Source organism: Calliphora vicina, chromosome 4, assembly GCF_958450345.1.
Source record: "Calliphora vicina chromosome 4, idCalVici1.1, whole genome shotgun sequence".
Lineage (NCBI taxonomy): Eukaryota > Metazoa > Arthropoda > Insecta > Diptera > Calliphoridae > Calliphora > Calliphora vicina.
Window position 1 is genome coordinate 122,511,478 of NC_088783.1, and position 19,557 is coordinate 122,531,034.

General features: G+C 27.0%; 1 protein-coding gene across 16 annotated transcripts in view; it reads right to left on the minus strand.

The window, feature by feature from the left end:
• The window catches only part of para (paralytic), a 92,369-nt gene that overhangs the window by 57,567 nt on the left and 15,245 nt on the right, over nt 1-19,557 (minus strand). For all 16 annotated transcript variants that reach the window (XM_065509936.1, XM_065509938.1, XM_065509945.1 and 13 more), the window contains exons 5-6: nt 15,477-15,632; nt 14,405-14,610 (exon numbers count right to left, since the gene is read on the minus strand). In XM_065509936.1, the coding sequence (XP_065366008.1) occupies nt 14,405-14,610; nt 15,477-15,632 (362 nt within the window). The remainder of the gene's footprint in view (nt 1-14,404; nt 14,611-15,476; nt 15,633-19,557) is intronic.

The window sequence follows — 19,557 nt, forward strand, 5'->3', positions numbered from 1 at the left end:
TGTATTTATGTATGTTTGCATACAGAACATTTTTTAACAGTTATTGTTTTTAAGAAAGAAAAAAAAACCATACATATATTTGTTTTTTTGTTACTTAACCTACTTTTGGGTATATTAAAGAAATAAACTTGTTCAATCATATTTAACTTTTCTTTAAACACTAAATACTTAACAAGTTAACTTAAGGGTAGAAAAAACCAAACAATTATATAAAGAATGAGGACGAGTGATAAAATTGGTTTCCTAATATCCCTAACTTAGGTTGTACGAAATGAACAGAAATCGTGTCTTTTAACAGCATTAGTGGTGGGTTTAACCTAGACTCTAGGTTAAACGATGCGCACCAACAAGTGACAAGTGAATGAATGTATTGCTGTTTTTGCACTAAACGAAATTTCTGCCCTTATTATGTTCTTTATGTGGATAACAAAAACGTTCGTTCTTGCAAAATATGTAGAGTGTACTTTTTTCATATACATACATACATACATACATACATACATACATACATACATACATACATACATACATACATACATACATACATACATACATACATACATACATACATACATACATACATACATACATACATACATACATACATACATACATACATACATACATACATACATACATACATACATACATACATACATACATACATACATACATACATACATACATACATACATACATACATACATACATACATACATACATACATACATACATACATACATACATACATACATACATACATACATACATACATACATACATACATACATACATACATACATACATACATACATACATACATACATACATACATACATACATACATACATACATACATACATACATACATACATACATACATACATACATACATACATACATACATACATACATACATACATACATACATACATACATACATACATACATACATACATACATACATACATACATACATACATACATACATACATACATACATACATACATACATACATACATACATACATACATACATACATACATACATACATACATACATACATACATACATACATACATACATACATACATACATACATACATACATACATACATACATACATACATACATACATACATACATACATACATACATACATACATACATACATACATACATACATACATACATACATACATACATACATACATACATACATACATACATACATACATACATACATACATACATACATACATACATACATACATACATACATACATACATACATACATACATACATACATACATACATACATACATACATACATACATACATACATACATACATACATACATACATACATACATACATACATACATACATACATACATACATACATACATACATACATACATACATACATACATACTTACATATATATGTGTTTTCCATTTCTCAATTTCCTACCAATAAATATCCTGATTAGTAAACTTCAAATTGAGTTATGATTGATCATTTTTCAAACAATTATCATAAAATGAAATTAAATAGCAATGTATTTTATAGCTTTTTTGTATATTAAATGATCAAATAATTCTTGTAATAACATATTATAGATGATAATATTTAAGAAACCGAAAATAACCGAAACCGATCGGCTATCAATTTTTTTAAGCCGAAACCGTGTTTTCGTCTAGTTTAACCAATAGACCACTTATCATACAATCCACTTATTAAATTCTTTGTGTGGGTACGTGAGTGTCCTTTATTACTCCCTTGCCCTTTTTATTAAATATTGAGGACTTGTTGGCCTTCAATAGTATGTATTAGGGTATTCAATCGATTAACCGTTAATCGGTTAACCGATTAATTTTGGACGGTTAACTGTTCGAATAATTTGAAATTGCCGATTTTCAAATAACAAATAAACCTATTAATTTGTGTCGATTAACCGATTAACCGAAATTCCTTTTTTTTGCACTTTAAAAAATTGTTTGTATTTATTTTTCCGTTTCAATTCAAATACAAATTTCAAATTAAAATTAGATATTTTTTGTTTATTGGATATAAACATGATTAGTGAGTATGTATAACAACTGGCATATTTAACTCACATGTATTTGAAACTTTGTTTGTATTTACATGTAACGTCATAATTAAAAAAAAAAGTCGTTTCGAGAAAAACGTCTTTAAATATTTTATGACATTTTACTATTTCTTAAATAAATTTTCAACAAATCATGCGATTTCAGAAATATAAATAGTAGATGTTAATATCTTTCTAATCTGTATTTAACCCAAATTTTTACTTATCAAATATGCGAGAAGACATGAATTTTAATTTTGAGGTTTACAACAAAAAAACACTCTCACACAAAAAATAATTGACGTTTTGAAAGCTGATGAAACTATATGAAAGCGCATATTTTGTATTACTCAGTTCATAAAACACGGTTTTTGAGTTATGACTTTGACTATTGCAGCAAATATGCGATATGTTTACAAAAATGATCTCAAATACATTATTTGCTGTTTTTTATGTTTTTGTACACAAAATTCGTTGTTGTATTTTCAATTTAAAATGAAAATAGAAATTATTCGGTTAATCGAATAATTTTAAATTAACCGATTATTAACCGAATAAATCTAAACCTCGATTAATTATTTGCTCGATTAACCGATTAAACCAGAAACCCGATTAATTGAATACCCTAGTATGTATGCTATTGTATTATGTCTGATTATAACACTTATGATGTACGTACATATATTCTTGCAACCAAAAAAAACAAAAAGAACAAATTAACATTTGTTATACAGTACATACATACATGTATACAAACAAACACATGAATGGAATAGTGGGACGAGCCACCCACCTATATTTTCATTCATTCATTCATTCATTCATTCATTCATTCATTCATTCATTCATTCATTCATTCATTCATTCATTCATTCATTCATTCATTCATTCATTCATTCATTCATTCATTCATTCATTCATTCATTCATTCATTCATTCATTCATTCATTCATTCATTCATTCATTCATTCATTCATTCATTCATTCATTCATTCATTCATTCATTCATTCATTCATTCATTCATTCATTCATTCATTCATTCATTCATTCATTCATTCATTCATTCATTCATTCATTCATTCATTCATTCATTCATTCATTCATTCATTCATTCATTCATTCATTCATTCATTCATTCATTCATTCATTCATTCATTTATATACAACAGTAGTCAAGCGATAGTCAAATTAAATTTCTCTGCAAATTTGATGGTTTTCTTTTTATTTTCTAGAAGATTTGTGTCATTTTACAGACATGAAAACAATTAATATTTTATTAAACCTGCCCTCAAAATTATCAAAAATATCTCGCTGAATGCATGAATTGTGTTTCCATGGATCTGGTTATTTGGGCATAATTTCCAAGGAATAATTTAACTTTCGATGTGACCCTCGTTACTTTGTGTCTAACGATGCATATACCACATGTGTAAGTATTAGGGTGTCCAAAGTATACGATTTTTCTTACGTTCGAATAAAATTAATACATAATTCGAATAAGTGGTATTTTTTTTAAAATAATGTAAAAATTTATAGTATAATTCAAACAGAATACATGTATTTAAGATGTTTTTGTCGTCGTTCATTCGATGGGATTATATTTTATTCGTTTAATTCGATTACTCTACATGAAATTAAATGAGTTAAATTATTCGAAATAACGCATACCCTAGTATGAAATTAAATGAGTTAAATTATTCGAAATAACGCATACCCTAGTAAGTATGTATGTATGTATGTATGTATGTATGTATGTATGTATGTATGTATGTATGTATGTATGTATGTATGTATGTATGTATGTATGTATGTATGTATGTATGTATGTATGTATGTATGTATGTATGTATGTGTGTATGTATGTATGTATGTATGTATGTATGTATGTATGTATGTATGTATGTATGTATGTATGTATGTATGTATGTATGTATGTATGTATGTATGTATGTATGTATGTATGTATGTATGTATGTATGTATGTATGTATGTATGTATGTATGTATGTATGTATGTATGTATGTATGTATGTATGTATGTATGTATGTATGTATGTATGTATGTATGTATGTATGTATGTATGTATGTATGTATGTATGTATGTATGTATGTATGTATGTATGTATGTATGTATGTATGTATGTATGTATGTATGTATGTATGTATGTATGTATGTATGTATGTATGTATGTATGTATGTATGTATGTATGTATGTATGTATGTATGTATGTATGTATGTATGTATGTATGTATGTATGTATGTATGTATGTATGTATGTATGTATGTATGTATGTATGTATGTATGTATGTATGTATGTATGTATGTATGTATGTATGTATGTATGTATGTATGTATGTATGTATGTATGTATGTATGTATGTATGTATGTATGTATGTATGTATGTATGTATGTATGTATGTATGTATGTATGTATGTATGTATGTATGTATGTATGTATGTATGTATGTATGTATGTATGTATGTATGTATGTATGTATGTATGTATGTATGTATGTAACTGCTGTCTAACGGACTGTGTCATTGTCGTCGTACATTTCTACCATGAACACTTGAAAGTGATGCACATAACCTACATTTTTCAGTTCCTTTCCTCTCGAGTATTTTCATTGACATACATGGATATGAGTTTAAACCGACATGCCTTCACACATAATCATTTATATGTATATGTACATATGTATCTATACTACACACATACATACGTACATACATATGGATATATGTATAGGTGTAGTACACGTATGAGGGTCAGATCGTTTATTTTGAAAACTTGTGTACATTTCAATTGAATTTGTTTAATTTCTCAATAAATGACTTTATTTACTTCTATGGTGGAAGCAACTGTTGTATAATTTTTGCATGAATTATTTGCATTTCGCCATGTCTCACATGCTATAAAAACGATTTATATGTTTGTATATACAAACACAATGATTCACACACAATACAATGGAAACTTTACCAAATATTCAATTAATAGGTTAAAATACAAACAAATCTTATGAAATTTGTATTTGTTTAGTATTTCATTAATAAATATACACTTTTCATTACGTATGTTGTTATCAACAACAAAAAAGGAGAAACTATTTATTATTATGGTATTGTCAAAACAATGGAAACTTATGTTACATTTATACAAACATTGTTCACTGGTTCAGTATTTTGTTGGATAGCCCTTGTTTTTTTTTATTGATTCACAGCGATGTTCTTTAAATCGGAAAACTACTGTATTTTATCAGCTCTTTCAAAGCCATTAATGTTAAAGTAATAATACAAAATATGCGATTATTTGTATTTATCATCTTGAACCTGATACAAACATTTCTTTTGTTTTCAATGATTTTCATAATTCCTTGTAGTCAACATTATTGTGGGCATTATAATAATGAATGGTAGTGTTTTATCATATTTTCATATTTTTTATATGTAAGTGAGTGCCCTTTCTGACAGACAGTTTTTAAGTACTAATTTCAAATTAAATTTTATTTTCTTATTTCTAAACAAAATAAGATTTCATTGTTAGTTATTCCTGTTAGTGAAAATTATTAAAGATTTCAGCAATAATGGGGACTATTCCTGTTCTCACTTTCACCATTCACCGTATTTTTGGAAGCATAATTACAACAATATTATGTAATTTCCTCAGCGTTTCTAATTATAAATGTTTACATGAGATTTTTTTAAATTTAATTATATAATTTTCGATACTTTATTTAAATATACATTGTTGTAATTATGCTTCCAAAAATAGGGTGAATGGTGAAATTAAGAACAGGAATAGCCATGAATATATTTTCTTGGAAAACGACTATGGGAACATACATACATTCATACATACATACATACATGTAATTTTGTGATTATTAATCTTATAGAATCTAGTACAAAGTACAAATCGAAAAATGTCCCAAGTGCTCATAATGAGTAAAGACAAATACTTATACGACACCCTTTTACTCCCTTCCGTTTGGTATTCCGCTCTATCTCACTTTGATGTATTTGTGAGCAAATAGATATGTTTGTACATACATACTATGTATGTATAGGTACATATAATATATCCTGCAGTTCATTGAACTAGTTCCGCCACGTCGAGTACTAATACTACAGCATTTGAAAAAGAAGAATAAATACATTTTTCCGAGAGCGGAATTGATTCACTAAGCCCTAGAGCTCTTATTTTTACTGCTTTTTATTTGTGCGTCTACACTCAATTTTTGTATTTTCTGCATCATGGAGCAGGGACGAAACGAAAAATGTATATAAAAAAATTAAGTTTTGAGCCTTTAACCATCTGAATTCGACAATATTTGGTATAATATAAGCCGGATAAGCAGTTAAAAAGTTATATAAAATTTAAATTGAGCGATTGTACATCATTCTTTGAGATCTGTGCTTTTTCAATATTTAATGGTGGTGTACTCTCAAAAAAATGTTTCGACATCGGTCTGTGTTAATCCTTGCTGTAGGTGTATAATTTTACATGAGAATTTTCATAAACAAATTATATCTATCGTGATTGGCAATTGAAGCCAAAACATAAATAGTAATTGTTTTAAAAGATATTTGTGTGATTTAGGGATGTAAATGAGTTCCTAATATTGGTTTAATTACACCAGCGGAATAGACATTTTGGTGCCGGAAATTTCAATTACATTTTGTACGAGTTGATGAACTCTCAGTACTACGTTAAACTTGTTTTTTTTTTCAGTCAGCGAGTATAATAGTTCTGGTGGATGTTTCTTTTAGCATTATTGAGGATAAATAAAATGTTGTATTCCGAAAATTCTGTTTATTTTTATACCCTAAACCACCATAGTCTAACACCCACCTTAAAGTATACCGATCGAGTCGATTAAATATTATTGGTACTTGGCCCAAGGACCAAGCCTATTGAAACTTTTATAATTTATGTATGTATCTCCACAAATTCCTTTCCAAATAAGTTTTATATATGGGGGATTTCATGTCAAGTGAACCAACTTTTGAAATCGATGTCTTCCGATCGGGATGAAATTTGCACCAAGGTTAGCTCTATTGGATAGTAACTCAGACACAATTTTTCAACAACATCGGTCGAGAACTCTCTGAGTTATAGGGGGTAAAATTTTGACAATTTGGTCAAACAGGGGTTTTTTCTTATCCATGTAACTTATTACCTATTGTTCTTAGCAAAATGTGTTCCAAATAGTATAGATAGCTATTTCTTCGATCTTTCGAAAAAAAATATTTAAAAAAAAAAATAAAAAATTTTTAATATTTTTTTTCCGAAATCAAAAACTTTTTTGACTTTTTTTTAAAATACGCTATTTTTTTTATTTTTTTTTTTTTCTTAAAATAAAGTTTAGATATTTTCCTTGAACACCTACTTGGTCGCTTAGTGGGATGCGAGTAGGATATCTATCAAAATAAATATTTTGTAACTCAAAACATAAAATTTTTGACTTTTTTTTGCAAAATCAAAAACTTTGTTGACTTTTTTTTTTTCAAAATGGACCCTTTTTTAATCTTTTTTTTTAGGTCAAACAAAAGCTTAGATATTATCCTTGAAGACCCTTTTGGTCGCTTAGTGGGATGCGAGTGGGATATCTATCAAAATAAATATTTTTTAACTCAAGACTTACAATTTTTGACTTTTTTTTTTGCAAATACGATTTTTTTTCCAAATGGGCCCTTTTTTTAAAATTTTTTTTGTAGTCAAAAGAAAGCTTAGGTCCATTCCTTTAAGATATTTTTAGTGCCTTAGTGGGATGCGAGTGGGATATCTATCAAAATAAATATTTTGTAACGCAAGACATACAATTTTTTAATTTTTTTTTGCAAAATCGAAATTTTTTTCCAATATGGGACTTTTTTTTAAAAATTTTTTTTGCTCAAAAGAAAGCTTAGGTCTTTTCCTTTAAGACCTATTTTGTCACTTAGGAAGATGTGAGTAGGATATCTATTAAAATAAAAATGTTGTAACTCAAGACATTCAATTATTGACTTTTTTTTTGCAAATTCGAATTTTTTTTCAAAATGGGCCCTTTTTTAAAAATTTTTTTTTAGTCAAAAGAAAGCTTAGGTCCATTCCTTTAAGATATTTTAGGTCCCTTAGTGGGATACGAGTGGGATATCTATCAAAATAAATATTTTGTAACTCAAGATATACAATTTTTGATTTTTTGGCAAAATCAAAAACTTTTTTGACTTTTTTTTAAAATGGGCCCTTTTTGTAATTTTTTTTTTTGCTATAAAGAAAGCTTAGGCCTATTCCTTTAAGATGGTTTTGATCGCTTAGTGGGATGCGAGTGGGATATATATCAAAATAAATGTTTTGTAACTCAAGACATACAATTTTTGTGTTAAAACATTTATTTTGATAGATATCCCACTCGCATCCCACTAAGGGACTAAAAATATCTTAAAGGAATGGACCTAGGCTTTCTTTTGAGCAAAAAAAAAAATTAAAAAAGGGCCCATATTGGAAAAAAATTTTGATTTTGCAAAAAAAAATTAAAAAATTGTATGTCTTGCGTTACAAAATATTTATTTTGATAGATATCCTACTCGCATCCCACTAAGGGACTAAAAATATCTTAAAGGAATGGACCTAAGCTTTCTTTTGACTACAAAAAAAATTTTAAAAAAAGGGCCCATTTGGAAAAAAAATCGTATTTGCAAAAAAAAAAGTCAAAAATTGTAAGTCTTGAGTTAAAAAATATTTATTTTGATAGATATCCCACTCGCATCCCACTAAGCGACCAAAAGGGTCTTCAAGGATAATATCTAAGCTTTTGTTTGACCTAAAAAAAAAGATTAAAAAAGGGTCCATTTTGAAAAAAAAAGTCAACAAAGTTTTTGATTTTGCAAAAAAAGTCAAAAATTTTATGTTTTGAGTTACAAAATATTTATTTTGATAGATATCCCACTCGCATCCCACTAAGCGACCAAGTAGGTGTTCAAGGAAAATATCTAAACTTTATTTTAAGAAAAAAAAAAAAATAAAAAAAAATAGCGTATTTTAAAAAAAAGTCAAAAAAGTTTTTGATTTCGGAAAAAAAATATTAAAATTTTTTTATTTTTTTTTTTAAATATTTTTTTTCGAAAGATCGAAGAAATAGCTATCTATACTATTTGGAACACATTTTGCTAAGAACAATAGGTAATAAGTTACATGGATAAGAAAAAACCCCTGTTTGACCAAATTGTCAAAATTTTACCCCCTATAACTCAGAGAGTTCTCGACCGATGTTGTTGAAAAATTGTGTCTGAGTTACTATCCAATAGAGCTAACCTTGGTGCAAATTTCATCCCGATCGGAAGACATCGATTTCAAAAGTTGGTTAACTTGACATGAAATCCCCCATATACAAAATTCATGTCACCAAATTTTGTTACGATCGGTCCATAATTAGTCATAGTTCCCATATAGACCCGCTTCCGAAAATCACAATCACGTGCATAAATCGCTTGAAAATGTTGGTATACATACAAAATTCAACATAGTTAACTTTCATATAAACATAAATCACACAACCCAATTTCATGGTGAGTGTAGTGTATTATATGGTCGGGCTTGACCGATCATACTTTCTTACTTGTTAATATTTAGCTAGGCTCAACCTTTGCTATTGGTTTAGATTTTATTAAAAATACTCTAATAAAAACTACCAATGTCGTATACGACAATGATTTAATAATTTATTTTATAAAAATTATAAAATAGTTTTCTTGATGTAGCCAGTAACGCAAATAAGATAATTAATATGAAAAATGTTCAGCAAAACCACAGCAAAAGTGTAATATTTGAAAATCTATGCCACTATTTGAAAGATATTTCAGGTATTTCATGTAGAGGTTAGATAAAATGAAGTACATTTTAAAAAAATTAAAAGATTTACATTCAGTAAAAATAATTGTGTAAAATAAAAAATATCAAAAAAAGGCATGAAACTGGAAAAAAAATGTTTAAATATTTTAAAAAAATATAATTAAAAATTATTTCTGTCGATTTTTCAGAATATTTTGCTATTAAGAATTTATTTTCATAACATTGTAAATGTTGAAATCTTGACATAAAATTTAACTTGAAGTATAAAAACCTGTGTAAAATGTATTAAAAAAATTAAATTTCATACTTCTGTTCATATTTTTTTTTTAAAAAAAAGTTAAAAAGTCGTTTGCAATATTTTTTTTTTGGTTACCTTTTTAACATTTTGGTTATTTTTTTAATCAAACTTGGTTACAAATACATATTTTGAGGTTGTGGCAACACTGGTATGAACATGAATACATACATATATGGTTATGTGTGTATGTATGTATGTATGTATGTATATGAATATGTTAAAACTTAAATCATCCCAGCGGGAAAAAGATGCAGTAAAGAGGCCTTCCTAAATGCCTCATTTTGCAGACACAAGGACTTGCAAAATCATTTTGCCGCATTGCAAAATCATTTCAATTTTACACGGCGTGTCATTGCGAGCCAAGGCTTTGCATACTCGCTGCTGTTAGAGGGCTGAGAGAAGGCCTACTTATGATGGGCTGTTGGCAGCCAACAAGCTCACTTGTTATTAGAAGGGGATTCATAGGGCTTCTTGAACACCTTCTAAGAGCAGGCAGGGTGGAATGAGTATCGGATCTTTTAGAATGTGTAAGTATGCCTTTTAGAAGGCCTACAAATTGAAGTCCTATCATTTTTTCCCGCTGGGATAGAGAAACATAGAGCGGAAACTAGAAAAAAACTCAAACCAAAAAATTACTCAATATTATTACACATACGAGTGTTGTTTTTGTTTTCTCACAGTTTTTTCTACTAATACATTCTCACCACATAGTCTTTGATAGGAGAGTTTCCGCTCTATGTCTATTCTCTATGACTTAAATAACTGTTCAAGTACATAACTGATATGCAGGATTAATCTTTTTTTTGTTTGTTTTGGCTCTTGTTTTATAATAAAGGAATATAATTTCTACCATACGTAAGTAAGTAAATAAATAAGTAAGTATTTGATCTAGACCTCAAAAACATTTTAACTCAGGCAAACTGTTTAAAATATTAATATAAATAAGTATGTATGTATATAACATTACGAATAAAATAATAATATTTAATATTAATATTAATAATAATAATAATTGTAGAAATTAGCAAATTAGTAAATGAATTGATCATAACTCTAGGAAGTTTAAAAATATGAATACCATAATAGCATAACAGTACATAATTTATAATTCATAATCAATATACTCCTATAAAAATGTATGTTTATGAGTCAATAATAATAAGAAATTTTAGCCACAAAATATTAATTAGTTGTTGTAGAAAATGTTTCAGTTTCTCATTTTCCGATTTATTCACTTATTTTTGTCTTCAATTTTACAGGGTGCTTGTTTCTGATACCAAATCTACCTTGACAATTTTGATATCAGCTAAAAAAATGACAGTTACTATTAATTCGTAAATTGATTTTATGTTTGTTGTCTTTCTTGGGTGCTAATATTAACATTTAAAAATTTTGCTTCGCTATTTTGAGGCTATTATTTCTAGTTATTTGCAATAAATACTGGGATAGATATACATGTTTTATAAACTACAGAATGTGAAAAAAGCATTAATATATTGTGTTTATTATTAAAATTTAAATTTATCATATGAAAAACGTCCTGATTTAGTAGAATGAATATACACCCTTATCGTGGTTGGGGTAAACGTCTTACGCCTACGACAGTTTAGTAATAGATTAAAGAAACAGTTTTCATTTTATCTTTAATCTAGTACGAAACTGTCGTAGGTTTACGTCGTAGACGTTTACGCCAACAACGATAAGGCTGATAATTTTGAAATTGTTTAGAGAACAAAATATATTTTTAATACGATTTTATCACATTCATATACAACTTACTACAATAAATATGTATAACAAACTACATTTTATATATTATAAATATAAAACATAAAAATATATGTACATTGTACATACCTAAGTACATATATACATAAATAGTAAATACAATATGTATGTATGTATAGCAATAATAAATAATCTTATATCTACAATATCATATATCATTTAATATACATATGAATGTACATAGTATGTATTTTTCAACAATGTTTCTACTGTTAAAAACAAATATATATGTATGTATGTATATATAAAAATGATGTCTCTTAATAAAACTAACTAACTAACTAATTCATTAAAACTACTCTTACTTAATTACTTTTTATAGTTTTAACTACGCTTTACGTTTATTTAGCTGAAAATGTTTAAATATTTTAAACATTCACTAATATCACGAATTCGATTAAGTACTACTTTATCAATCAACGCACTCTAATTTGTTTGGACAATAAAACTCTATCGAACAAACCATTGTAATTTTAGTTAGTTTTTTACTTTAATATTTTCTTTATTTATAATTGTTTTATATGAGTTTTATTATATTCTCTTCACATTAGTTACATTTTTTACATTTTACCGACTCAATTTGTACTAAGAGTTAGTAACTGTACACAATTTATTTAAGAAATATTAGTACGTGTACTTTTTAAATTTTATACTAATGGTTATAATAATTATAAAGACAGTGTTTATAGAAGTTTAAATTAAACAAAACAAAAAAGAAATCGTCATCAAATAAAGAAAACCAACTGCAAAGTGAAATGGTTGGTTATGTACATTAGCTCTCCTCATATCGTATGATTGACTTTTTACATAAATTCTCACAGGGGCTGTGAAATTATGTATGTATATTCAAAGGGTTGAAATAGATGACACGATTATAATGATATAAATATTAACAATCCAGTTAAATTTCTTAATTAACAAACCCGTTAAGCATGCTCAGGTGGACGATTATGTGCGCCATAAAATCAAAGTAAATTTCGATAATCTGGAATAAGTCTGAGTATACTGATCATAAATGTCAAAAAGTATTACAGTTCGTTTGACAGTTAACCATTTCGTAAGTTCTATAGGGCTAATAAATCATAAACGTCATATAATTTCAGATACTTCATGGGATATTAAGCGATTTTGTAAGATATGTACTTTAATGCCAAGGGCTGTCTGTATCTTGTCTTGATCTGACATGATGTGGTTTTATCAAATCGAATATTTTTCGAATTTAAATGAAATTACATACATATGTACATCCCTTCTTCTTGATCAGACAAACATACGAGTATATTGAATGACCTCTTGATATTATCGAAAAATAGATTAAGTGATTTTGTAAGATACTTCAATGTATTTAAATTGATCTGGCATGATTTTATCACATCAAACTAGTTTCGAACGATCTAAAAAATTATATGTACAAACAATTTTTAAATAAAAATAGTGGTAAAAATTAACAATATTTGAATGGTTATGCACTAACGTTATAGACAATGTATTCATGTGATATTTTTTAATGAAGAAAACTTAAATTTTGATTTACAAAACATCCTGGCAACACTGTATTTATATTTGATTTAAAAAATAATGAATTTTAAAGAAATTTGAATTACTACAAGAATGCAAGATTTGAAAATCATATGGAGAAATTTACAAGAATCTGAACTGCACGATTTAAAAGCAAGAAATTTGATTCAATTTAATGATAATTTCTGTTAAACTACATATTTTAGTCGGAAGCTCTAGAAGCATGACATTATTTTTATTTTTTTTTTTTTTTGAGAGAAAGATTTTAAGTTTAAAATTTTATTTGTTACCTTTATGTGTTCATTAGAATTGAAAATATTTATTCTCGTTTTCATTCGATTCGAAAACATTTCAAATTAACTCTGGTTTGTTTCTTGTTTGTGTTTATATTCAAAAGGTACTTATGTATTAAAAAAAACGTTTAAAGATAAAAAATGTATACTTTTGTTTACCATTAAATACAAAAAACATTTAAAAATATTGGAATAAAAGTCTTCTTTGCCTAAAATACCATTTACGAGTAGGTATGTATAGAATAGTAAGTAAATAAGTAAGTAATTATACCATATACATATTTATTTATATGTATGTATACATTTGTACTGATTATATAAGAAAATATGTAAATAGAATTTGTTTAGGTATATAATTTTTCAAAATAAATATTGAGTAAACAAATAAACGAATAAATAAAACAAGATAAACAAAACACTTGAAATAAATTGTAAAATAAAACACATTAAGAAATAGAACTACCAATAGATAATAATAGTTTGTCGTTAAATTAATTAATTAATTAATTAAATAATTAACTAATAAAGAAATAAATATGCGTCTAGAAAATATTGTTCAGTTAGTACTCACTCTGTAGATTCGACCGTGGGCGTTGTCGGCATTATCATTAAAATACAATTAACAAGGATAGTGGTGATAATGAATAACGAAAACAAAGGATGTACTAAAATATAAATGGCTACACGACGTATCGGATTAAATGGATCGAGCAACCACATTGCTTTTGAGGCAGAAAACCGAAAAATATCTCTTCCTTTACTTACTACTACAAATGTCTATAAAAAATTAGAAAATATACACATTTTTTTTTATCAATATAAGTAAAATATTTCTGTATATAAGTAGTATGTAAATTAGGCATATAACAAATTTTGGCGAAATTTTTGGGATACCACCACGTGATGGCCAATGTTGTATAAGTAATGAAAATCTTTTTTTTATGTCATTTGGAATCAAAAACATCACGCACCAACACCAATTTCTAAAATAAACCAAACCTTTTTTCTCTGAAAAATTATATAATAATATACTTCCCTTATTTAAAAATTATCTTTTGAAGTATGTCCGCAGTTATTATTAAAATAAAATATATTGTATTTCCAAATAATTGAAAATCTTTTATGAAAAACTTTATTGCGTTTGGTGCGTGAACTTTTTTAACAACCGCGAAAAAATAACACAGTGGTTTTTTATATTTTTTAATGCTCTATTCGACTATGCTATGCCAATTTGCATATTTGCAAAAATTGTGAATAGTTATATCCCTAATGTACATATATCTATGCATCTACTGTTAGATATAGTCAGTTTTGAAAAATAATATGTGTCTCTACTAATGGATAAGAATGAATTCAATCAAATACCATGTCCTTTACGAACTGATCTTTATATTTCTTTAAAATTATTGCGATTTATTACATGACATGACAACAAATATTTTTCGCATACGAATTAATAATATTTAAACTTTATCACATTATTGTCAGAAATTATTTAACGATCACCGACCGACCGACCGATTTAATGAAATGAAATGTAAATATCTTTTGGAAACAACACAATTTGGATAACAATTACAATGCATTTATTTTCTATTCAAAACTGACAATACCTAGCAATTGTTTGGTTTATATTGAATTACCAGTATATTATTGTAGTATGGATCGATATCCTCGAGAGGAGTGGAGGCCAATTCCGGCGGGAAGCTGCCCTGCAGTCGAACAGGTATGGGCACTCCCTGTTCAAGTGTAGGATCCGGTTGTGGACCTTCATCCTCGTCCTCGTCATCATATCGGATCTAGTTTTGAGTTGTAAATTAAAATTAAATGTTATTGCATTGATTTTTTATATATTTTGACGTTTAAAAACGCAAAAAAGGAACAAAAGTTTGATCATGTTGAAAAAAATTAAACAAAATTAATGGGTTCTTTATCGAATAAAGTTTCTTTGGTGAGTTTTTAAATGACTTTTTTTTCCAAATGAATAATAATAAATTGTTATAAAAAGAAAATTTTTTAAAAAATTAAACATTTATTATTAGTAAAATATTGTTATGTTATTGTAAGCTGAATGCATAAAATGTAAAGAAACAAAAATAAAGTACATACTTTTTAAAGAAACATGGAGAAAATAATGAAATAAAATAATGAAGCCAGTATAAGTACACATTTTCTAGGACTAACAAAAGCTTAAGACAGGGGTCTTTAATTGTAATCTTTGTATGTTTCTTTCTAAATAAATACCATTAAGAAGTCGTTAAAATATTTGTTAATTTAGTTCGTTTTATAATTATAACTAGTTAGTATGTACATACATATGTATATGATAAAAAACATCGAGTAATTGGTTTCATGTTCTAAATAGTATATATATTGTATGTAATATACATACTTAGCGAAATAGTTTCAACATGCGTAAATCCTACCACTCCCAATGAAAGGTATTACTTAGTATATATTGATATTATTGTAGTATTAAAGAAACTTTGATAATGGTGGTTGTGGTGGCGGCGTTGGTGGTGGTGGTGTTGGTTACTCTCCCCTTCCATTCAAATACAAAACAACAGTTATGAATGGTTGAAAATTGATATTCAATAGTGGATATTCCTATCTATACCTATAGTTACACTTACATGTACTCGTAACTCAAACAGAAACATGACCTGACTTGACGTTGTCATTATACAATGTATCGTTGCCCAAAATGCAAAAGTTCCTATCTAACATTTCAATAATTTTAGAGAAAAAGAACTATTTAAATAAAAACAAATAAAAGTGTTATATTCGGCTGTGCCGAATCTAATATACCCTTCACCTTCGGAAAGTTAATTTCAACAGACAGACAGACGGACTGACGACCATGGCATTTAGCTGACGATATATTTTTTTTCAAACAGGTCGTTGCACAAATAATGACATAATCAAGATACATATACAGGGTAAATACAGTGGTATTTAAAAATATCCTGTTTTAGTTTTAATGCTGTTAATGATAGAATAGCATGTGAAATAAATAATAGCACAAGTGCCTCGGAAATATTATGAATTTTCCATGTAAAATTAGCAAATATTTATAAACTTATGTCTAAAAATATTAATATATGTATGTATATACATAAATGAATTAAAACCAATAACAAACTAACTAATTAAGTGCATCAATAAATTTTCTTTGAAATATTACACCAAGTAATAATATGAAAAGCTTTAATAATTGCAATCTTGTGACATGCCTGCCTACTTTGCCAGGATGGGCAAAACTACATATGTATACTTCTAGAACTGTTGAATGTTTTTTTTTTCTTTTGGAAAACAATACTTCTTTTATTCGCCTACATATTTAGAATAAAAGTCTACGAATAAATTTAAATCATAAATTCACTTGAAAATGTGTACAATAATGTATAAAAATGTGGGCTTTGGTTTCTATACTATCAACTACAACTTAATATTTTGTTTGAAACCATTTTCACAATCTTTAAATATCAAATACTTAGTTTATTAAGCCCTATATTGCAAAACAATAACATAATGTTATATTTATTTAGATATACATAGGTCTCCAGCAGGGACCGACAATTTCAATTCGTTTTATCCAATGACTTAAACTGTCAATTATAACATTCCAGCAAAAACGTTCATTACAAAGTAATGAGTTAATATGCTTACATTTATTCGACATCGTTTAAAAAGGTTATAATGAAGAAAAAATATTTGAAATCAATTTGGATTAACAGAAATGTTATCATTTAAAGGATCAATGAATTACTTTTTTTTATAAATTGTAAGCATTGTATCCTAGTATCATATATTTTATTGTGAAAATGGTCTGCAATAAATTTGTATTCGGATTCTTTTTTTTAAATTATTTTTGTATAAATGCACTACAAATAAAAAATAGTTTCAAGTTAAAAAACAAAATCTCTTAGCACTTACTTTCGTGTAAAAAAACTCACTTTATAAATATTTTACCCACTGTGTTTTATGCAAAACATAAAAGAAATAAACATTTTAAAAATAAATTCGACACTAGAACCATCATAATGATCTAAATATCTCATACATACATACATATATATGTATTTACGATGTATTTGTTCATTCAAACGTTATGTATGAGTTAAATTTATTGTTTTACTTGGTTCTTTTTAGTGTGTTCACACGTCGACAAAAAATCATCAGACATCTGCATAGTATGGTCAAAAGAAAATCTCAACCTTAAAAAAACACTGCCAAAATTACAACTATACATATCTATCTAAGTATGTATGTATGTAGTTACAAACTTTTGTTGTATGCAAATGAATGAATGAATAAAATATTGAAAACATTCTCGTTTTATTTTATCGTCGAGTATTTTTATGGGCTTGTGTAAATGGGATCCTACCGAAGTGTATTGTGTTGTAGTGTCTGTCTGTATGTTATACAAAACTTAAAAACAAAAAAAAAAAAAAAATAGAAAAAAACAATAATAATTTGAAAAGTAAAAATTAAGAGCATAAAAGGAGAAGTCACATATCAAGTAGTATACATAAATATAATATATATATGTATGTAGGTTGTATCTGCAGAATAAAAAGAAACAAGCTTGCATAAAAATATTATTATTATAAATATATTCAACACTACATCACACACATACACACACACACTCACACACACAATCAAATACACTCTCTTGCTCTGTCACATACACACAAATGTTTAAAATGGTGGGTTAGTTATTTATGCATATTGAGCTTATTATAGGAAACGGAAACAAAAACAATGACAAAAGAAAAAAACAATCGCAATACCCTAAACATCAACAATCAAATTACATACATACATACATACATACATACATACATACATACATACATACATACATACATACATACATACATACATACATACATACATACATACATACATACATACATACATACATACATATATATATATATATGTATGTATAACATACAGTATCGGTCAAAACACATTGGACAAATTTAATTTTAATGATAGTTGCTGCCGTGGATTAACTTGAAGTTAAGAATGATGTTCAATTGAAATTTTTATTCAAAAATTGTAACGGAAATGCTTATGTATCATGTTTGTCCAATATATTTTGTCGCTTGCTTTTTACATACAATTTATTATTTATTAATTTTCTTACGTTTTAAGTGCGACCACATTTATCATTTTGTGTTTTTTTAGTTAAATCAGGATTGGTATCTTTGTACATTTGATAACAAATATTTGCTTGTTCAAAAAAAAAAAACAATCAAATTTGTTTGCACTATAGAAATAGTAAGAAGCAACTTTAGCCCAAAACATTTTGACCGACACTGTAAATGAACAAATAAATATCGTCAGCTTAGTATGCAAACGTGCTAAGTACCTTTATACGGGAGATCCTCGGTTTTATTTTTAGTTATATTTTTGAAATCTGTTAATGCTTCATTTTTGTCAACATTCAAAATTTGATTATTTTTCAAGACTAGGCGGATAGAGATTTTTAAAAAAAAGTTTTTACATATTAGTTTAATTTTTGACAACTACATATAACGAAAGTTGTTTGCGAAAAACAAAATAAAGTCAAAGTAGAAAAATCGAAAATTTCAAAATTGCAATTAGAGAAAAAAAAAAAAAAAGGAAGAGTGCTATATTCGGCTGTGCCGAATCTTATATACCCTTCACCAAATTATACTTCAAAATTTTAAATATTTTTAGGTAAACAAA